Source organism: Pelecanus crispus, chromosome 3 (assembly GCF_030463565.1).
Source record: "Pelecanus crispus isolate bPelCri1 chromosome 3, bPelCri1.pri, whole genome shotgun sequence".
Lineage (NCBI taxonomy): Eukaryota > Metazoa > Chordata > Aves > Pelecaniformes > Pelecanidae > Pelecanus > Pelecanus crispus.
In genome coordinates this window covers 58,785,542-58,809,130 of record NC_134645.1, presented here as the reverse complement: position 1 = coordinate 58,809,130, position 23,589 = coordinate 58,785,542, and the positions used below count along the sequence as shown (strand labels likewise).

The 23,589-nt window shown below is 40.1% G+C and overlaps 1 protein-coding gene across 1 annotated transcript in view; it reads right to left on the bottom strand.

Annotated features, from left to right (window-relative positions):
• Nucleotides 1–23,589, bottom strand: part of UST (uronyl 2-sulfotransferase) — a 168,283-nt gene that overhangs the window by 69,400 nt on the left and 75,294 nt on the right. The window contains exons 3-4 of the mRNA XM_075708146.1: nucleotides 12,971–13,126; nucleotides 4,970–5,049 (exon numbers count right to left, since the gene is read on the bottom strand). Coding sequence (XP_075564261.1) covers nucleotides 4,970–5,049; nucleotides 12,971–13,126 — 236 coding nt within the window. The remainder of the gene's footprint in view (nucleotides 1–4,969; nucleotides 5,050–12,970; nucleotides 13,127–23,589) is intronic.

Genomic DNA, 23,589 nt, shown 5'->3' with positions numbered 1-23,589 from the left:
CAGCATACAAATCTTTACCTACTTGGAGTACAGACATTCTTTAATATTTGCTTCTGATTAACATTTTGGATGCTTTTACCAGCAACATTAGCATATAAACTTCAATTCAGAAAGGGACAAAACAAATTATCAGTATTTTTACTACTTTAATGGCTCCCACAATTCTTTTTAAATACATGCAGCATTGACTTTGAAAAGGAATTGGAATATGACAAAGATAAACGATAGCTGTCAGCCTGGTCCTGCAATGCACTCTTTTCGGGCACACATCCCTGCGTGGAGGCAAACCTCCTGAATTCCTGAGAGAACTCATGTGAGGAAAAAAAAAAGTTCTTTGTTTTTTCTTGTTTTTTTTAACATAGGCCAACAAAGCTCAGCATTCTGAGATTACACATAAATATCAGGGGAGATCGTCTTTTTTTCATTCAAAGAATTTTCTACTTCACAACATCCACTGCAGTAAGACAGCAGCTATTAATTTTGCGTGCTTCATGTCACTCATTTTTTTCCCCTGGGTTAACACATTTAAGAATAAGGAATGAAGGCCATTTCTACAGAGTGGGAAATGGCAGCCTGGTAAACAGTGACTAGGAAAGGATCTAGGAAACATGCTGGAAAAACAAGTCTCCCTGAAAGCCCAGATTGCTCTGGGCAACTGTAGCTTTAGAAGGTATAAGGATGGTGACTGCAAAGAGTTTTTTTTCCTACTATATACAGCATTAGTGAAACTGATACAGGTCCAGAGTACAGTTTTCATGCTTACACTTAAAGACTATGGAACTACTGGAGAAATTTCATGGAAGAGTCACAGAGTTATTAAATGGATGAGGAAAACACCCACTGGCAAGAGGTTTGAGAGTACCTGTGATCAAAAGGAAGAGCAAAAGGTGTTTGGAGGCAGTAGCAGCAGACAGATGCACAGGCAGAAACACCAGAGAACAAAAAAAAACATTTCTGTCAATAAGGAGCAAAAGCCAGAGAAGTTCACATTAGAAATTAGCCACAATAATTTGACGGTAAAGCTGACAGACAACTGCAACCAAGCGCCCAAGGAAGCAGCAGAGGTGGTATAACTCGATGCCTTGAAATACAACCTGGATGCTTTCATGGAAGATTTCTGAGAAATAAACTCTTTTTCCAATCAAGAGCAAGAAAATCGCATGCTGGGCTAGCCCCAGTAGCAGCAGCCAGTATGAAACCAAAAAGCACCTAAATGTTTACCTCTGCGTATAAGAACATTTTCAAGTAGGGTTATTGGAAGGAAGCCAGATATGGAGAGGTCAGTCCTGCATTTAGGATGAAACAAGCAGGACAATGACCACAGAGCCATAATGAAAAGCCTCACCCAGGAATCACAGGTAAAGGAGAATTCAATAAACAGCAATAAACAGTTTCTTCCCCAAAAGAAACAGTCCCAAAACAGACTGGATGGAGTAGCCACCCTCCTGAGGCACTGGGCCGTCTCCCAAAGCTAGCCCTAGCTGCACAGGAGAGACCGAGGACAGAAGCTGCAAACCACTGCGAATAAAAGCTTTTCCTGTGACAAGCACTATGTGGAAATTCACTCACATCAAAGAAGAGCAAGAAACTTAGTTTTTTATCTTTTTGAAGCTGCAATTAATTAGATTTATGTCTGTAAAAATTCACATAAGATTTGCTTTAATGCGTCCTTTTAAGGTTTGGCTTTTTGTCTGCCTCTTTGCACTACTTTGGATTGAGAAAAGATAGTACTGAACTAAAAGATGAAGATGTAGGCGAGTAAATCAGAATTCATCTACTCAGCTGAACCAGCAGGCACTCTTAAAACACTGTTCAAAAAGGAGGGGAAAGCTTCCCTGGCAAGCATTCAGGTCAGGATGAGATTTTCAAGCTTTTAGAACTTTGTTTAGCAAAACTAATGGTGCCTCAGAAATACGCATGTGCTCAAATTCACCACTGAAGGCTTAGCTCACTTCAACTAGAGATTTTTTGCTGGAAAAAAGATACAGTCCCTTTTTTTCAGTTGGAAACAATTGTAAGTAAATACCATGATGCTTTTCTGAATAATCAGAGAGCTTTAAGTGCTGACAGGTTTATAAGCAGGTGCAGGGTGCAAAGGGGGGAAATCCCAGGGATTTGTCATTGCTGTTATTCAGAGCCGTGATGTTAAACAAAAATCAAGTTTATTTTTCTTACTACTGTTTGGGAAGCTGAGAAGCACCAGTAAGCGAAAGCAAAGAAGACTCGCATTTTGCATGACTCTGCTTACATTTTCTCTGCTTGTCTAGTACCTTGGTGATACGCTCTAAACAGCTTAATGCAATCCCTATAGATCTTGAAAGCACTCAACCAGAGAAGTGCAAGGCAAGTGGAAGAGACTCCTTTTGTCCCAACAGTGACCTTCGAGCTTACCAAAAGAGCAGCAAAGATAACATGCCTTCTATCTCCAACCTGACTGCCAGCACAATACATGCAGGAGGGAGGAGAATAAAGCATTCTGTATCCCTTCCTGCAAACAAAAACTTGGTTTCAAAGGTATAAAATGCCAAACAAGAGAAGCAAGTTTGGCCACTGGACTAATGCCCAGGATGGCTACCCCTGCAAAAATTCATGATTTCCAGTAATGGCTCTGCTACAATGGCATGTGGAAAGCCTCAGCCTTTCCTTTGGAAGGAGCAAGGGGTTTCACCAAAGTCAGATTCTTCAGTCTTCAAGGTGATCTTTGAGCCTTTCACGGATCTGAAGCTGCCCTCAGCCTGCAGTCAGGAGTCTGTTGTCTCCTACCGGTCCCTGCACATCCGCCCCACTCCCCGCTGCCCTGGCTGCTCATGGTGAGCTGCTGTCTGAGGTCTTCAGCTGTCAGCCAGAAAACACCACATTGATACTTTGACCCTCATTCTTTTAGTTTCTGGGGTATTGCACAGCTTTTATGTTGAGCTGGCAGAAAAGCTGGGGCAAATGTGAAGAACCATATTCCACAGCCAATTTGAGTTCAGCTATCCATTAGAGAAGGTCTACAAGGGAATAGTTTCAAAAAAAGAAAACCCCCAAACAAAACACCAAACCAACAACCAAGCAAAACTAAAATGCTTTCACAATCCTGTAATATTTATAATGTGTATTTAAATCACATTCTTGAAATCTCTAGAAAAATCAATACTTGACACTCCAGTTCCTAATGAAATTCAGTTTTTTAAAAAAAATCACCCTGGAATTAAGGAACAGAGAAAATATTCAACATGCTATTTCACTATTAGATATAAGACTGCCAATAAATTTTAAAACTAAAGACTAAAACTCTCAAAAATGTTTATCACAAAACACTAGGAAATGCTAAACCAAAAATAAGAAATGTTGATGCACTTCAATGATGTCTCATTTAAAAGATTCATCAGCCTTTTCACTATTCTACAGCTACTAGTTAAACCAAGTGTCCTCTCAATAAAACAAAAAAAGACGTTTTTCAGGTTTACAAGGAACAACCAAAAAGGAAGCTGCAAATACTTTTATACATCTTGTATAATTTTTATTATTTTCACAAATTTGTATTGGAAGAAAAATGTAGAGCGATTTCATCTCATGGATACACTACAGAAGAAACGTTGCCTATTGGGCAAGGATGTACCATATGTATAGAAAATGGGATCTTGGGAGCAGCAAGAGGTAACGATGTTCATCTTTTCCTCATGTACCTAATGTTGAGCACCATCTCTGAAAAATCAGTTTAATCAAGAAACTTCCCTTTCACCCTTAGGTGTGGCTACTTGTTTGATCTTGCATTTCAGCAGAGAGAAGAGATAATTTACCAAAGATGTGAAGTCCTATTCTAATTAGTTTTATTCTTTAAAGGTAATACATTAGAAATGGAACTCTCATGGAATCAGAATAGAGAACACAGAAGATCAGAATTTTGTTTAACTCTTCTTGTTTTCATGTAATGAAATCATGCCCATAGTTAAGTTATATATCAAGTGAATTTCCAATTGCTAAAAACACATTATTTTCTAAAACAAAACAAAACAACAATTTTTTATCATGTCTTACTACACTGTCTACCCATGCCTGAAGCCATACATTCAAAGGACATGCACTGACATTACCATGTAAACAATGCTGTGAAGTTAGGCAAGCTCTTGCCCAGATCTGCAGAAAATTCACAGTTCTACAGAAATTTTTTTATCTAAATGTGAGGAGTCCAACCTAGTGGCGCAGGTGGCATGGTTCCTGAATACAATTTCCAAATTAAATTTACAGCCTGGGCAATAACCATCGGCAGTCAGCTTTAACTTCTGTGTCCTGGCTAAATGCTAACTGGCATCACTCATTCACATCCTTCCAAAAACTCCTCAGAAGTTTAATCCAAATTCAATTTTCTTCACATTCTGTGCTATAAATGTCTCTAGAGTCTTGCTCATGCTTTTAAATAGCTGCCAGAAGGGACTGTACTCCCCTGATACAGAGCATAATCCGTTTGCATCGTTTAGAAATACTTCTGTACCATGTGGAATGGGGACTATTTTGTCAGAACAAAATGAAATTGGTTAAATTGGTGAAGAGTCATTCCAGGTACAAAATAATTTAACTCAGTGGAGTTTTCAGGCTTGTATTAGTATCTGACTGTACAGAGATGAAACATTCACAACAGTGAGCCGCCACTTTTAAAACACAAGTGCACAGTTTAAAGACCCAAGTTAGCATCTCATGCATGTTGGCTGGAAATGTTATAAACCAAGATCATCTTGGAGGCAAAGGCATCCAACAGCATCCTGGCTTTTCAAACATACTGTACATAACTATTCTGTAGCAAAGAGAACACAGGGAAAAAAAAAACCAAACTTCTTTCTGAATGTGACTTCCAGTGCCAGAAAGGAGAGGGAAAAAAATAAAAGTACATTGTATTGTTTATATGTAAAAAAGAAGGGAAAATGTTCTATGTATTACAATTACTAGAAATCAATAAAAAAGATTTTTAACTGAAAAAATGCCTTACCTTGAGAAGTTGAGGAAATGAACATGTCTAGTGAATAAATAGGGCTGCTCAGCAGTGCTTATGTTTTTAATCAATTCCATCTAAAAAGAATTAACAAATCAAATTTTCCATGTTATGTCAATGCACATTTTGAGACAAATATAACTCTCAAACAACATATGATGATGTAATTTTCAAGTCTGAATTCCTCAAGAACTCCTTCCCCACTACCCACCCAAACACCGTCATCAAGATAGCACAACTACTTTTTAACGTCTAAGCAAGAAAGGTTAAGCTGCAGACACCATCCTGCTATCATGGAGCTTAGGTACTTCCAAAAGTGGGTATCAGTTTAAGGAAAGGCAAAAACTAAAGGAAAAATCTAAACCCTGCCTAAATCTGCACCAGAGCTTTGCAAGTGGCAGCTGCACTCTGAAGCCACTGGCTCTATTCACCAGGATGCCAAAATGTAAAATGTCTGAAACTGTAAGAGAAAGTGGGAGCCGAGCCAATGACCATTTTCATATAACAATAAAAATTGCCAACATTGCCAAAACACTGAATGAATTGCCTGTTTAAATATAGAAATCAGCTCTTTCTATTCCTTTTACTAATACAGCAAATTAAAAGAGTACAAATCAAACAGGCACTTCTAGAAAGATGATGCTAAGTTCTAGTTCAGGCACATTCACAACATTTTAATTTTTTTAAAAAATAGATTATTTAAATATTCAGATCATTAAAATGGAACAATGTAAACACCATATATTGAAGACTGCACACTGCAGATATGACTGTCTCTGTTGTGTAAGCTGAGTTCTAGCTATGATCTAGAGGAAACTGAAAGTGTCTAGTGGAACATCATGCTAGAGAGTCGAGACGTCCTGGTTAATTTTGCTTCCTTACTATTAATTTCCTAAGATTTATTTTCAGATTTTCTGTTCTGTGCTCAAATGCAGGCTATATTATGGACACTGAACACAAATGCATTTGAAAATATGGATAGCAGAAAGTAGTACGGAAAGTAACAGAAATTCATAAACTGGAAAAAAGAAAAAGAGCAGGTGAACCAAACATTCTGATTTGAGTCATATCAATTCATATACTAAATTTAAACACCATTAGGGGACATTAATTAAAAAGAAAAATTATTTCTTAAAACTTGAATGCTATAGCTGACATAGACAAAACAAGGAAAAAAACATTGGGTCCAGCCTGTTACGTGGTCAAGATAAACTGGCATGTGATGAGTTACTGCACTAAAAGCCTGAAGAGCATGGTAGAAAGTGATGTCCATGCCATAACGAATATTAAACTACATTTAAGGGACAGCAACTGTCAGTTTTTTTCCTTCTATATCCCAGTTTCAATATACTGATATTTAGTCATGGTTTTTACACTGTCTGTCACATTTTACTGCTTCTCATCCATCTTTCATTCTCTGTTTTGTTCCTAGGACACATAATGTTGCCGCCTTCTTTCAGACAACACAAGCTACAGCTATTATCTTCTAGGACTGAATAAGAGTGCACACACTAATATACTTTTCCCTACTTTTCCTCTGCCTTCAACAATTTTATACACATACATGTATGATGAGGACTGAAGAAAACAGTTCAGTTTGTCCATCTTCTCAGGATGGGCCTTTTCCTGTCAAACTAGTTTGAGTGCATCAAGGCATATTAGGTATAGACCTTTTATATCAAGGCATATTAGGTCTGAGAAAGTGTATCAAGGTATATAAGGTCTGAGAAAGGTTGTAAACCCAGGCATAGATCCCCTGCTTTAGTCAGTTGTATCTGGACTCTGGACTGTTTAATTCAAGTACAAACAGGTCTTTACACAGCTCCTTCAGTACAATATAAATGTTATGACCAAGAAATTCATAAACCTGAAGAGCAGAGCTTGCCCAGACCAGAATTAGAAAGCCCAGGAAACTTTGCAATAATTGGCACAAAGTAATTGAGTATAGTTTGTTAATGCTCTGAAGAGACAAAGGCTTTCCTAGTAAACCAAGTAAGCCGACATTTCTTTAGGACTGGTAACTTTGCCAAAAAATTATATTCATATACCTTGCAGAATGAAACAAGGGAAAACTCTAGAGGCTGGGTATCAGGTGCCTCAATTGGCTTCTTTTTTTGTTTTTACCCAGACAAGTTACAGGAGAAGTGAAATTCTCAGAACTGTATGAAGCTTTATGTTATATTGGCATTTTACCTGTGTTACTCTATCTGCACGAATGAAGGAAGGAAGATGGCAGAAGGAAGTTATTGATATGGGAAAAAAAATCTATTCATGCCACTATGGTCACCACCGTAATTCCATCTTGGAATAAACAAAAACCCATCTTTAGAGCATACATACGGAAATGTAAAGATAGTATACCCATACAAAGTAATCTCATTGAGTTTAAGACAACAGGCAGCTTTAATATAATACTGCTAGATAAATGTGTGTGTGTGTGTGTGGGGGGGTATATATGAGTGCTACAAAGCACCACGCAAGCCTCCCTTGCCCCTCAGCTCACCCTGTGGCTGGTAGCAATTTGCTGGTGCAGGGCTGATTCCCATTTCACTGCCACCACCACATCTCCCATTGCACTTCACCTGATGCCAGCGGCAGGCTCGTGCCAACCTGCTGCTGGACTAGCAGGGGCACTTCTGCCTCAGGAGCAAAGGGAGTCTGGAAAGATGCACAGAGAGCAGGACAGCATCTGGCTCTTGGCTTTTTTTTATCTCTTGCTACCAAACTCAGTCTCTTGAGCTATGATAATAGCTTACTCCAAAGCAGACACAGAATTTTGTTTTGACTTGAAGTACTTTCTTATTTAGACACTTAATGATCAACTGGACTTGTAAGCAGATGTGGACAGAGCTACAATGTGCCTATGAACAAACAAGCAAAAAACATTCTTTTAAAAACATTGCCAAAAGGGTAAGCAAGGCTCAACAGAAACAACACACAGATGTCAGGAGGGAAAAATAAATAACTGTGATGGCTCATGGCCACATGCAAATTGTGGCCATATTTCCCATGGGCCTCTCTCTCTCTGATCCCACTGTGCTGAACTGATTTCAGCCTAACAAGCCAAACACATTGGTCAGGAATACCTAGTGATCAGCCTTCCTTTTAAGATTATGTTTAATAATAATAATAATAATAATGATAATATAATCTTCCAATGTCTCCCAGAAGAGTAAGGTCTCTAGTGGGTTTTCTTTGGGGGTTTTTTTGGTTTTGGTTTTTTTTTTGGTTTTTTTTTTTTTTGTGGTGTGAGTTTTGTTTGTTTGGGTTTTTGTTTTGGTTTGTTTGTTTGGGGGCTTTTTGTTGTTTTTTTTTTCACAAGATGATTAGTGTAGAGGACCCGCAGAGAGGAAGAGTGAGCAGAGGATGAGAGCTGAGGCAAGGAAGTACCTTTGGATGGAATGGGTGATGCAGGAGAGAGATATACATATAAGCACAGATCACCTAGGAGATGGTCTTAAACCAACCTAAATTTGAAAAGAGATGAAAAGGCACAAGCAGCAGAAGCTAAACTACCCTGGCAAACACCGTTAGGGGAGAGATGAACCAGAACACATCCATGTTTGGAAGAAGCAGCTATAAAAATATCTGGGGGAAGACTGAAAGGAGCACGTGCCCGCTACGATAAGGGCCTGTAAAGAGTTAGTCCTCTTTCTTGCTGCCAAGCTCTCCAGAGGGAGTTAACTTTTAGCTGTTTCACTAAGACAGTGCAGAAAATGATAGTAATTTGCTTTTGAAATGAACTAAATTGCACCGGAGAGTTAATGCTGCTAAACAAGGACCCAGGGAGATGCAAATGCCAGGACACAAGAGCATGTGGGGAGAGGAAGGTGGTGGCACCCTGTGCCCATGTGCTCGCATCCACCAGTGGAGCCCATGACATTGCCCTCCCAATGACAGAAATATCTGGGATCTAAAGATAAACCACATGGCCATAAGAAACCCAAAGCAATTCCACCTCCAACCCAACACCAATTAATTACAAGTAACAGTCTTTAGCCTAGATGCTGATTTGCTCCCTAGCATAACATCTTTCTACCATTGTGACTCCTTGCTTAAGCTTTTATTCTAAATTTTTCTCCAAAATTCATTTTCTGCACTGACTTTTCAACAGACCTTTAAACAAGGCCAGATTTGCAAACAGAGGCAATACTGTAAATCATAAGCTGCTTTTAAACCTTAAAGCCCACCAGAACAAGAACACCAAGAGGCAACACTCCAAGGGGAAAGGTTTTTCCTTGTCTACTGTCCTACACTACCACTGTAGGATCTCAGTTGGCCATACTGAAGAAATCAAACTGTAATGGCTCAGCATCGTCAGTGTGTTTGTACTCAGCTGTTGCTGCATTACAAATAACAATCCAGCAGATGGCACAGTGAAATGACTCTGAGAGAAAGACTGGATGGGGCCCTCCCCGAAAGGGAAGAAACGTGGAGGATGGCTTTGCTCCAGCCACAGCATTGTTCCTGCACAAAAACTCAACTCAGACTTGGGAGAGACAACACCTTCTTTCCCTCTTCTGGAAAAGGCCAGCTGCCTGCACTGTCTGCTCAGAGCAGTCCTGTTTGGTTTGAGATTTGTAATAGGTAAATTCTACTGGTAACAAAAAAATAACCAGATAATAATCCTGCCCAGACAACAGCCAACATGTTACTACTTTTTTAAGCTGCAGTATTTCACTGGGAGAAAATTTGAGATCAAAATGTACAAAAATGGTGAGGCAACTGGGATTTTCCATACAAGGTCAGCTGGATGACACTATGGTCTCCAAAACATTGATACAAACAGGACAAGAATTTTTGTGTATCTGTCTTTCTTGTGAGTTGTTTACCTTCTACTGGTTTTGGTCTCTACTGAAGGCATGTAGGGTCCAGGAGACACAAGTATCTACAGGTATTTGGTGTATCACTTTCATCTCAGTACTTATTTCCATAAACAACTCACAGGAATGAGACTAGATCTTCAATTTCAGCTCTCAAAAATTTGGAATGGTTTCAAGAATTTCTTACACTCCCCAAGCTGCTATGACCATTTGCCATCTTTAAAAGCATTTAAGAAAAATTAGTGATGGATTTTTAGTGTGTTAAACTGGAATTATATATAAAGCTGTCTGCACAGCCATAAAGATGGCTGGTAGAGGGAAACGATGTGTTGATAAACTATCAATTACTCCTGTATGTGATCAGTATTTGCGTATCTATAAGCATACTTATTCTTACATCTCTGAATGCAAAAAAATGGAGGAGGAGGGAAGTCAGGGAAGAGGCAGAATTCATTTTGCAACAATACATGTGTCATTTTAAAGCCACACCAATTAGATTGGCTTTGTATACAAGAACACTACGTATTATTTTCTGTATTTAATTTACTTGGAAATATTATAGCAAATGGTAAGGCACAGATTAACTCATCTGTTTCCAGAACTCACTCCCTTATGCCCATCGATGTTCAAAGGCTGCACTTCTAATTGCAAGCAGGCGCACTAATTCAGGAAAATTTCTTAGTAGGAAGGAGACTGGAAAAGGCAATGAGAATATGGACTGTGTGCAATCTCTGCAGTCATTAAGAACACCTACATGCTTAGCTTTATTTAACAACAGCAGACTGTATAAGATAAATATTTACAGCAAAGTCTTGGCTGGATCAGGGCTTTACCCAAACACAGGACACAAAATGACAGAAGGAAGAGAGACATATCACCTCGAGCACGAAGCCCAAGCTCACGCTGGGAGCCTACAACCCAGCCCAGCTCTCTCTTCTCTCGTGCCAATGCCTGGAGCCTGAGACCATCCATTCTCTTAGTTTCCTCTTGCGTACACCACATTAAAGGTGGGAGAAATAATTTACTTTTTCATGTTCTGCTCATAAAAAATGAGAAGACAACTAAAAATACCCTGAACAACAGAACAGTTTGTCTCCAGGCATGTTTCCTCACGATCAAAGGCACTTTTCAGCAAAAGTACTCATTAAATTATGAACCTATTGTAACTATGTAAATAAGCCATAAATTAAAATAAAGAGACTCAAGTTATAGTAGGGCAATCTATAGAGTAAATCATCAACTCTGTAGCAATACATCTAGCACCATCCGTGTTCCAGCACATTCGCTGTCTAGTAACACAACAGCTTCTGCAGTGCAAAAAGTAATGCAGATATTTATCCTCTGTCAGTGTATTGGTTGCATCAAAAACAAGTCTGGGGCCTCTCTGGAATCTCCACATGCTGGACTAAAGCATGGAAGACTGTTGAGATGTGATCCTGTATCATGTTTAATAAAGAACAATCCACCTACCAGAGAAAGGCAGAACAGAACTGAAACAAAGTAGCTGACGAGGGTGAAAGCTGGTGATTATTAAAGCCTGAAAGGTTTTTAGGTTTTGTGATGCGCCTCCCAGTCAGCAATGAAACTTGATGAAGGACATAGTCAAAACAAAACCCAAACAACCCCAAACACAAAAGTAGTCATACCCACAGAAATCCCCTATCCGATATCGAGTTAAGAAGAAAAACTAACCAGGCAGGCCCTGTAGCACAGGATGATTTGACCCCGACCTGACGGGATGATTTTGTGAACTCCCCAGGCTCTGTGGTGCTCCCAGTGGGATACACAGAGGGATGCTGCAGTAGCTGGAGCCCAGGGCTCTGCCCCTTCCCTCAGCCACAGGCAAGGGCAGTGGGGGGACGCTGTCGTCCCCCCGCCCCCAGCCTTTCACTGGGGTGTTGCACACAGCCGTGCACAGAGGCCGTAGGTCTGGCGTGGCAGCCCTGGCCAGCCGGTCCCCGCCTGAGGCCGAACTTGAGCGCCATGTGGGGTTAGGTGAGCCGGCTGCTGGTGGGACCCTGACAGCCACATCGGAAGGGAGGAAGGTGGGACCTGCAGGAGCAATATCTGCTCCCGAATTTCCATTTGGAATGAACTGCTGTATCTAAAATAACAAACTTATGCTCATGAACAGGCTACAAATAAATCACCGCCAATCACAGCACAATGCCACTGGCAGACCCACATCCGTATTTTCATCATCGCATACATCCTTTTGTGGCTTGCAGGCTGCTATTCCTAGGAGTGACGCAGGCAGTTATTACGGCATTTACCTGATCAGCAGATCAAAATAGCAGCTGTGGGCAACGTGTACAACAGTTGTGTGTACGGCATCTGACTACATCCGTACACTTTGGAGCCTGAGGTTTTTTGTATTACTTGCGTCAATACCTACTGATGGCAGTGATGCTCACAGAGGGCACATGGTTACCCTAAATGCAAAGGAATTTAAATAACTGGATCTTTTGTGGAATCAAAGCTGCAAAAATTATGCCCTCTAAAACTTTAAGGGAACATGAAAAGGGGTGTCTGGGTAAAGAGGTTTCACGCAGTATTTTTACTTGCTTTAGTGAGGGTTGTGCGAGAACATGAAAAAGGCAGATGAGCAAGAGGGTGAGACAGGATCAAGGACGTGTCAGACTACAGCAACATGGGCTAGCACAGCCCTGGGAAACACCTTTTTGAAGCAGTGATTACTAGAAGTGAAATAAGAAAGCGAGCAAAAAAAAAACCCCAACCCTGTTGGCTATTATTTACTCCTGCTGCGCTTAAAGAGACCCAAGCTAGGTCTGAATAAGCTGGCCTGCTTATATGATAAATGGCTGTGCCCTGCAGATACATTAATACAGGTCCCAGAAGCTGTTGGCACCTAACTTCACTTGTACTAACCCTTCTTGCCTCTCTGCTGGACTAACTGCTATGCTGACTAAATTGAAGAGCTGGCTTACTGGAAGTTAGTTTTTGTTGTTAGCTTCCACACCGTGCTGCTCTTGGCTCCACCATCCATTTCTCCTATTAACTGAAGCCACTTAGAGGATGATGAATGCTGGCTGATCACTTAGGTCAAAGTAGCAGTACACATTTTCAATACGATTTCTGCTAGCATATGCCTTTGTTTCTCAGTTTCACAAACATAGTAAGAAAACAGGATCTAAGATGAGCAGAGGTAACTCACCTGTTCATTTTTGGTCAGTCTTGTTTTGTTATGGATGTCAGATGTAACCAGGTTGAATCCATGTTTCTCTGATAAAATTCTCAAAAGCAAAACCACAGTTCGACTCCCACACTTTCCAACTCTGTTGTAGACCACCTGGCTCGGGAAAGGAAGTACCTAAATAAAGATTGGAAAAAAAAAATGCAGTCAGTATATTGGTATTTTTGTTTCTGTGTACCTCTGAATCACAGCATGTTTTGACTATAAGCCAACATATACATACAGGAGAATTTCTAGGGCTCTGTACAGGTCAGAAGCATTCACTTCCACCAACAAGCTAGAAGCTCTTTAGAATAGAAACACATGGCAAGGAGGTGGCAAGCTGAGATTTCCCCATCATGATCCAGTTTAATGTAACAGTGCAGATTGGTTGCTACTCCAGAAACACTAAGCCACTGCTGATGTCTTCTATTGAAGATGATGATAGGCTTAAGCTTGCTGCTTGTAACCTCAATGCAAATAGTGAGCTTTAGCTGACCACCTCCCATACAAAAAACAGAGAGGAGTGAATTTCCACTACAGCTTGGCAACTCAAAGTGAAGTTGACATAAGACAAGAGGAATGGTTGAATTGCAAAACATCAGCTTAAAAAGAAAAAAACCCCAACCAACCACCAGTTGTATAGAGCTAAAATTAATCAACTGTTTCAATTTCAAATATAACATGAATATTCCAAAGGGACTCGGAGAACAAATCATGCCACTGGCTAGGTATTTACTTGTGGAATAAACAACGCCGGGGCCACAGGTGGCCTGGAGGCCAACTGGCAGTCTGATCACCTCCATACAGGTAAATATTCACTAAACCTCAAAACAGAACAGCCACATCCAACCTGACCACCGGGAACGGTCTCCAGCCCACGCTAACTCTTGAGCCATGCTCTCCACCCCGGAAAACCAGAACAAGCAAGCAGTAATTCACTGTCTTGAAGTACACTGGATGCAGCCTTGTTTTGCTCCTGGACAACGTTCATGGGCTATTCTTTCAGTAAAAGGCATTCTGAAGTCACACTATCACACTAGATAAGTATTTGGTGTATAGCATATAGCAGCAGCATCTGATAATATAGGCCAAGACACATTTGTTTTCAAGCCTTTTAAATTGGCTAACATAGTCAGGAGCCCACAGTTTCATCCACAGCGGTGCATATATGGCACACACTTATGGAAAGCTCATTTTTCTATTAAGACAACGGCACAAAATGTTTCCCGACACGGGGCCTGCACCCGGGTTCCAGGCAACATGTGTTCAGCACAAAGAACATCTCACATGCCAAAGTGATGGTGTGTCTCAACCTATAGTTACTTCTGCTGCTGATGAAATCACGTTCTCCCAGCAGAAGGATTTCTAACATAAAAGCGGTCAGATGAGGCATATGGCCTTCTGGCACTTCTCATGGTATTTGAAGAGCTAATAGACCTTCATCAGGGAAGCAAAGATTCCTCAGGCAACCCTTCAGATTACTTTCAAAGAGGACTGCAAACTAGAACTAAAAAAAAAAAAAAAAAAAAAAAAGGTAAAAATCTGGATTCCCTTATATATAATAGGAACATACTGGCACTTTGCTATCAACATTACACTTCATGACCAAAAGAACATTAGTAATGTTAGTGGTTGCAATGTTTAGGATATCCTTCACTGCAACATAAACATGGAAGCCATCATTCTTCAAATTACCTGGGGAAGGGGTAGGTATTTGGCGATCATGGCCTTGGTTAAGCTTTCCAAGTTCCAGGACATCACATCTGCTGATTCAGCAAGTAAACATGGGCCTCCCAATGCTCATACAAAACCCACATAACACACCAAGTCTTACTATTTTGTAACGTTTTAATAGAGTTTTCTATGAGAAACCTAGCCCCCTTATTCCTTATCAATCTTTCCTTCAGAAGCCTTGCTTCCTATGAAATGCAAAATCCCAGCCTTAATGATTAGAACTCCAAAGGTGATGAATTTAACATCTCTGTGCTACAGCGGTAGCTAACCTTTTCCAAAACAACTGTTAATGATGTCTGAAAGGTTAACATTTGAACACATTTTACTATGTTGATTGTAACACCAGGGACACCATCATTAAAGTTTTTCTTATGCCAGAACACACAGAAGACATATTCTGGATTGTCTGCTTTTTGATTAATTTCTTTGCATAAAAAAACCAGCATCAGTGTTTGCCACTATCTACACAACACCACTGAACCTGTGGAATGGGAGTTTCTCCTCTGCTCAGATATACACTTTTGGCATACTTTGCTGTGCAAGTATGTGAAAGTCTTCAAGAGAAACGCTAAGTAGACACTGACAAGTGTCAGTGAAGAAGCAAGAGCACATACAGCATGTGTTTGCCTAGCATCCTGGAAATGTGAAAAATAGTGAGAGTTTGTAGGGCTACAGAAACATTTAAAAATGCTTCATAATTATTAACTGCTTTGATTTCCATAGCAGAGCTGCACTTTGCAATATAGCAAGCAAAATTTTTTCCTCATTGGTACTTCATTAATTTCAAGTGGAATTTTGCTGCACCCAGATTCAAGTTCTAATTAAATCCCTGCCTTGATTAGCCAGTAACTTTGGGTGAACTTTATTGGTATCATTCTTTAAAAATGAAATAAAATTAAAGCGGGCCTTTGTAAAGTCTCTATTATAAGTGCAAACAACTTTACCAGCTAAAAAAACCAACAGTTGCTACCACATTTGGCCAGTTGTCACCTTTGTTTCTGAAACTCACCTTCCTAGGTAGCACAATTCTGTTCTGCGACGATAACCATGGCAACCCCCAAAAAGAAACCATAAGCAAATACTTACTGCAGATAGAGAACACTGGAATTTTCAGTTTCAGACAACTGTTTAGCTTAAAGGAGGCCAACGTATCAATGCCTTGATTCAGTAAACATCTGAATGCAGGTAGATAAAATCAGACGAGATTCAAGATAAACGTTACAGCTCAAAGCTCACTTCAGAAGAACACAGTCATTAACAGTAATCAAAACTTCACTTGCAGCACTGCTGAATGTGGCTAGCTTTACGGATGCACTGCTGAAGCTTTGCTCATGTTTCGTCTGTTTACGTCACCATTCCACTTACACACCTAAAGGCACCAGAGCATGTGCCCAGTACACAAAGCCATGCAGCACACAGGCTTTTGGTACATAAGCAAGCATTTGTTTAATGTGACCAGTTCCCTTAGGACGCTGCAAATCTGCCTTCTGCATTTTAGAAAACATCTAAGTAATTTCTTAGAAGAAGAAATACTTCTTCCAGAAACCTGAGTTTGTATCAGGCAGATCTAGAAATGTAAGAAATTGAAAACTTTTTCAGAGAGGAACTTCTTTCTTTTCCCCCTCACGATACTCACAACAGACTCAGACAATGTACGAGAGGCACCTGAAAAGAAGACTCCTATTACATTAACAGAAATAAGACTGAAAACAGCAGTTAGAGGTTTACAAAATGCTCATTGGATTACATTTTATTTTACAATACAGACTGACTAACTGCTGAGGTGATGCTCTGGCAACATGATATTCATGTAACTATATAGACAACTTCAAAAATAATTACAGAGTGACTTTATTGAGCCCTGCATCAAAGCCCAGAGGTAATATAAACAATTCAAACAAGTGATTCACTTTGGAGTTATATGAATTAGCACTTACAGCTATAAAAAAGTAAAACCCGCAGTGTAATTACAACAGCTCTCTCCAAGGGTTTGGAAAGTTATATAAGAATTTACTTGTCAGTTCAAACTGAGGTTTTTTTCTTTTGTTCCACAGTTAAAGAAGATGTCAAGAACCACTGCGAATGAAATCAAGAAGAAAAAGCAAGTTTATCCCAAAATGAATTTGCATTACGGACGACGACTGTCAAGCAGCTCTGCAGGGTAGGTCTGCCAGTCTCAGGAGAGGAGACATTTCTCAGATAGCCTCACAAAAGCCCAGGCTTCCATCTTCAGTGGTGGCTTTGTCTCCAGGTAAACCTTTGCACCATTTAAAAAAATTAGGCTGGATAATTACTTGCAGTGCCAACAATTTAGGAATCCACCCAAAGGCCTGAATCATTCCACTTTTACTGAGCCAAATCCAGTATAATTTTGACCATTTGCCAAAAATTCCTCAGCCCAGGTACAATTTGCCCAGACAAATAACTCGTGTCAGAGATACATGTTCCCAGAAAGCAATCCATTATCTTCACAACTTCTGCAAGTAAGTGACCCCTGTTCTTACTCATGAGAGGGGCCAGAAGCGGGTGCCAGAACTGGCTTCTCCTTTCTCAGCCGACACTAACCTGTGGTGAGATACTGCTCCTTGTTTATCAGGTGAATGAGGCCAACCAATGCAGACAAAACTGGTTAAAATTGTGAAAGCAGTGAAACATTCACTGACGTCACACATCTCTATACAGCATCACATCTTCCCAGTGCAACCTTTCCATTTTTTTTCTTGTCCAACTGAGACAGAATTATAAGAATTTAAAAAATGGCTTACTGGGTCAAAGCAATAGCCCGTTTCGCTCATGAGTGGTGGAAGATGCTCACTAGGCACTTGCAAACCTGAGCGCTGTCAGCAGCCCTTTTCTCTTCAGTATCTCTCCTCCTCCTCCAGTGCCCCCAAAGACTGCATGTGGGATGTTAGAAGGCACATCCTTGCCTGTTGCCTGAAGGATTTCTTATACAACCTGCTCTAGCAACAAAATCCAGAATTTTGTTACCCACCATGCATTTCATTTTTATCTCATCTTCTACCATTTTCAAAGTATACTCATTCTCACGTTGTGGGTTTCATGAAGACAAATCAGATAATTCAGTCACCAACTTTGAGATCTCCTTAGATCCATCGGATGCCTCTTTTTAATTGGGGCTTGTCACAAGCCTGCCATAGCTTATTTAAAGACAAAGTCTAAGGCCACTAAAAGATATAGCACATTCCAAACCTAACTTCAGGAACTGCTGCACAAAATCTCATTCCAAACAAGTATCAACGTATTCTTACTCACTTTTAAAGTAATTACAATGAAGAATTGCTAACACAAAGATATCTCAGCAGAAAACATGGCTGAAAGATGAAAAAGAGAGAAAACAAAGTAAGTTACTAGTTAACCCAGCTAAACCACACAGATCAAATTATGTCAAGATCCACCTGCAGAGTGTAGTGACACTGGACAGAGACAAGTTTTTGGAATTAACCAACTCTAAAGCAGACCAGACAGCATGATCTTCTCTATGGGTCACTGAAAATACACTAGAAACCACAAGGTAGGTAAGGGTGAAGTTTGTTTTCAAAGTTTGAAAGCCACATAGCTGCAGTGGAGCACTGAAAAAAAGGCAGAAGAAACATAAGTCTTCTGTTGCATTTTCATTAAGCAACTAACTTAATTGAAAAAGGATGATTTCCCCCACCCCCCACCCCAAACAATGCATTTCATCTGTTCGGCAGCTGACATATTTGGAAGAATAAGTTAAAATGTGTTCTGTAATGATTCAACATGCCTATGTACCAAAATTAATTGAAAACATAAGCATGGAGCACAAGCAGCAAAAGGAGACTGGTTGTAGACATAGTCCTCAAACATATTAAGACTAAAGAAAAGCATTACTATGAAGCATCCACCAAAGCTAATGGTTCCTGATGTGTCCCACAAAAGAGATCAGTATAGCCGACATCAAAACTTCCACTAATTTTCTGTGAAGAAGTACTGCACCCTTACAAATCCAAAAAGTGCAGTCCAAAGCAGAGTAAAGTCTCCCTGTTAAGTCTCGATCAGGTCCTATTACAAGATACTACAGCTATATAATATCAATAGCAACCTGGGAAAATTACAGAGAAAAGGTCAAAGATCAAGTTTGCAAAGTTTTGGCTGCATCCTGTCAACACGTTCCGTTTTGCTCCTTTTGTATCTTACACCTGATTTACCTTCCTACAAGAGCCGCTTGCAGCTGAGCAAAACCTCTACTTCTGCAATCTGCTGCACAAGATTCCCTGCCAAAGAGAGTGCAGAACCAGGTTTATTTCAGGCACGTGAAGTTACAGCAACTTTCAAATCCAGCACATGTATACGAGTCAAACAGGTGGGTAAAGAGCAGACGCTGTGCTCACTCAGCAGCTTCAGGTGGTCGCTGATGTTAGGCAGCCTCTGGAGGTGTGAGCAGGACTCCTGGCCCTCATCACTCAGCAACACCCACTGTACACAAGCGATGGCAGCTCCGGTTCCTCTCAGGGATGAAGCAGGTGAGAGGGTATCACCCTACCAAACAGATAATTGCTTGGGGAGGGGGTACAACCAACACCTGCTAGATTAACCAAATGTTTTCCTTTCGCCCTTTCTTAACATAGCACACTCTTCTACCTCCTCTTCATTCTTCTTGCTTTCCTCCGCAGTTTGCAAGTTGTTCACCTCTTCTGGGACCAAAATTAGATATCGTGCTGTATCTTGTCACCCTAATGCCAAAGAGAACTGAACAGTTACTCTTCATATCTTGCAGACATCCCTTTCTAATACTTCTCAGGATGGCATTTAGAAGAATCAAAGCATATGGAGCTGTCGCTGGTATAGAGAGGGGTGCAGAACATAAAGACATGACTCTTTTTCTTCTTTACCCTACATGAGTGTATGCAGATTACAACAGAAAAAGAACTGGAAGACCCTCATTAGTTTTCTTGTGAAAAGCAGTATTTTCATCTCTTCTGGAGTTCATCACATTGTGGAGGTCATCTTGCTGGTATGCACCTATCTCGTAACAAGATAAAGGAGATAAATGATGTAAGGACAGGTTCACTGACACTGGTATTCGTTGAGGGAACTAGCATGAATTCAGGAAGGTTAAGAATTTTGGTGTCACTTCAATTACCCAGTTTTCCACTGGAAGGTTTTCCACGTAATATCAAAAAATCCTTAAGCTGCAGAATTTGTGCAAACCAGATTTTAACTCCAGAGCAGCTTCAGATTATATGTATATGTATCTTGGAACTGTAAAGTTTAAAACTGCTCGTTTTCCTCCTGAGCCCAGGGTTTCTTACACTCTGTGATGTGCTCAGAACACACTGGCACAGTTATTCTCTGTTTAAGTAGTAAATCCTATCACATCCAACCCACATGTTTATATTGGATACTTACAAAATGAGAGATATTAAGTAGCTAAGCCTGGTTTTAAAACTTTTTATAATACATCACGGCACTGGTGTTCCCTTAAGTAACATAACTACCTTACAGTAGTTTCTATCCTTCCAATGCAATATTCACGAATTCACCCCGGGAGCCAGTAATATTGGATTTGAATGTGGTGAGTGGTAGACTAAATAATTTATTCTTCTGTATGCACCTGTCTTTCCTCACATTAAGGTTTAACCCTTTTGTACCTACTGTGGTTGACTACCTATTACATTGCAGCTAGTGCAACAACTCATGGTTTCACCATTGCCAAGGATCCGTCATACTGTTTCAGTTTGCCCTCCTGCCCTTTACTTTAGGCCCCCTTCAGTAGTTTCACATTTTATTTTAATGTCTCCAGCATGCTTGCCTTTTCCACTGCACTTTGCACAGGCACTTTATAAGTCAACTGCAGTATGAAATAAAGGTTGTTTATAGCCATAACTGGATTTTAATTTGTAAAACAGGCCAGTTCTGCTGGACTGTAACCTACACGCTCGTTACTGATGAGCTGGCTCTGAGGTGCTCTCTCTCTGCACGCTCAGAGCAACTCAAAGGGACTGAATTTCCATCACAGCTTCTGCAGGTAACAGATTCAAATCTAGTTCATGACAATGTGTCACCACCTGGAAGGAGCAACACCAAGAAACACCTCCAGGAAGGACAACGTGCTGCTGCTGGCCAACTCTTCTAGCAGAGCCAGAACACAGCAGAAATCCCAGTGTCACCTAAAATTACTGAAAGGCCCAGAACACCTTCCCTGACTGACCACGGTCCACGTCCGAGTCACAAGTGGATCCTGTGGTGTTGGAGATGCCACATGTCGGAGGCAAAAAATGGACAAGGCCTCCTCGTAAAGACAGGGAAGCGTGGGTATGAACAGGTAATTCTCAGAACAACACCCATGACACCCATGACCATGACACCCCAGCCTTCGCTGCTGGCACCATTGGGGATTTTGAGTAGATGCAGAGGGAAGCTCCCTCCATTGAAATGGGAAGGGGTCCTGCCTTGGTCAGCAGGAATGAGGCTTGGCTTGCCTGGGTAAACCAGATTAATCATTTCAGATTGCAGAAGGGTGAAATGGGAGCACAATTTCAGTGAAAATACAGAACTCTACTGGTTTCAGAAGTGGGGACACTAATGCCTTGGGTAGTTTTTTAGCTATGGTATGTGACATAGAACAAAACCTACAGGTTGCAAAATTGGTGATACCAGAATTTTTCTATTTAGCACAGCAGTGGGTAGGCTGCTGTGTTAATGCCAGAGGGAAGGAAAATTCACCTTTAAGCATGCACACAGCCCAACAAGTAAAGTACAAACCAAAACATGAAATACTTTCCAAGCATCTTTGAAATTAGATGCATAAAAACTACAGACTACTGTCATTCACTAAACCTGCATCCCTGTTGTCTCTCAGAGTCTTTCAAAATTGAGAGGCTGAAAATGTCAGGCTTAGTAAAAAGCCAGTTCACTACTGTTGAAACTTTTGCAGGATGTCAGTGTGCACAGTACCCCTCACGGATTTATCTTCTTGTGACAGGCAATCTGGCTTTAATTTCCCAAGTCTCTTTGTACTGTCCATTTACTATCGGTCAGCCTCCCCATATCAACACCTTTCTGATATACTATAAACTGAAGAAGTATTAAAAAAAAAAGTAATCATCTTCTCTATTTTGGTAAATAACAGGGTAAAATAATTTCTTGTCCTGAAGATTCTTGATCAATAAACTAATATAAATCAAACAAAACAGACATTAGTACTCCAATACTATTCAAATATTTTTAAAACCCAATTCACACTTAATAGTACAGATTCAATTCTGGCTTTTGGAGATATCTCTGTAATACTAGTGTGCTATACCATTCACCACCTGTAGCTTCAGCAGGATTCCAACTGATTATAAATAACAGCCAATGGGAAAATCTTCTGGAAAAATCAGATTTTTCTTCCCTTAAGATACTGTAATTTATAAGGAAGGAGAACACAATTTAAAAAGAACATAAAATAATTATTCCCAATATTTCTACAATTGTTTTACACCATCTTTAATAAACTAGGGGAAGTGGAGAAATATTTTATGTTTTTTAAAGTCGCAGTATTTTATTGACTGTACTAGGCTCAAAAGCTCAGCTTTACAGTAAAACAGTACTTCAAACTATAAAGGGGATCTTTGTGGTTAAGGCACTTACTGAATTATTTTTTAGTATTTTGATTTCATCAGCCACATATTAAGTCTAGTAACTGCAGGAAGTTACTCTGTTTTAGCATTTCTACACTCTGACAATTTTTGCTAGCTGAAAACATTCACACTGCACAATCATCTCATAAACAACTCTTCATTTTACAAGCAGGATAGGGCTTTTTTAAATCACTGAAATCTCCTCCCACCCTGCCCTGGATGGATTGCTTCAAAGATTATCCACCATTTGTTTTAGAATAGCTAAGCAGAGAATTTCTGCTCTATCAAAAACACACACACTAGTATTCTTGCTCTTAAAATCTCTAATAAGCATGTACTGAGAAGGGAACAAATCTTGCTTGGTTTTTGGTTTTGTTTTTTTTAAAATCAAGCACCTCATCCCTAACAAATCAATCACTTAAAACTGTAGAGCGCTGAAGGGGTAAAACCATGTTCTCAAAAAAGATGGCTAGAACTAAAACACAGGTTCAAATGAAACAGGAAGTATCCACTAAAAAAAAAAATATATATATCAAAACTAAAAGAAAAATGCACAGCTCTTGGCTGTTATCTTAGTACTATTACCGAAAGAACTGGAAAAAATAAAGCTGACACAAACCTGATGAACATAAAAACCTCAAGGTAATGGGGGCAATGCTGACATCAAATTTTAGTAAAATGTAAAGTCAAATTAAAAAAAAAAAAAAAATCTACTTGACAGAGGGTGACAAGGACTGGGTACAGTACACACCAAAGGCCACCAAAGGATTCTGCTATGTTTTCCCATAGTCTTGATCCATAAGGAAAACATGAGCAATTATCACATAAGTACGAGCTAAGAACTGAAAAATGGTGACAAGGGTATTTATCCACTTTCCAGCTTCAAACCACTAAAATCAGACCAAACTTGTTCTGTGTATGCCTTTTATTTCTTTTCATTTTGACCTCATCCTAACCCACATCCATTTTTTTATTCGCTTAAAGCTTTGAAGCACTGTCACACAGGTGCTGAGCATAGGGTTTTGCTGACACCTAAACAGCTGCCAAAAGACGTTGGGTCCATGACAGGCACCCCATGGGAAAAGCATCAAGAAAAGGAGAATAGACCACTTGAACATAATTTATCTGTCATCTATGCGTACAGCTCCCTTACACATATGTATCAGCTGCACCAAAGAGGGCCATATCCTGATGCTCATGCCAAGTTCTCAGGGGAAAAGCTTTCAATCAATAATAACAGTAGGTTTGTCCTCAAAG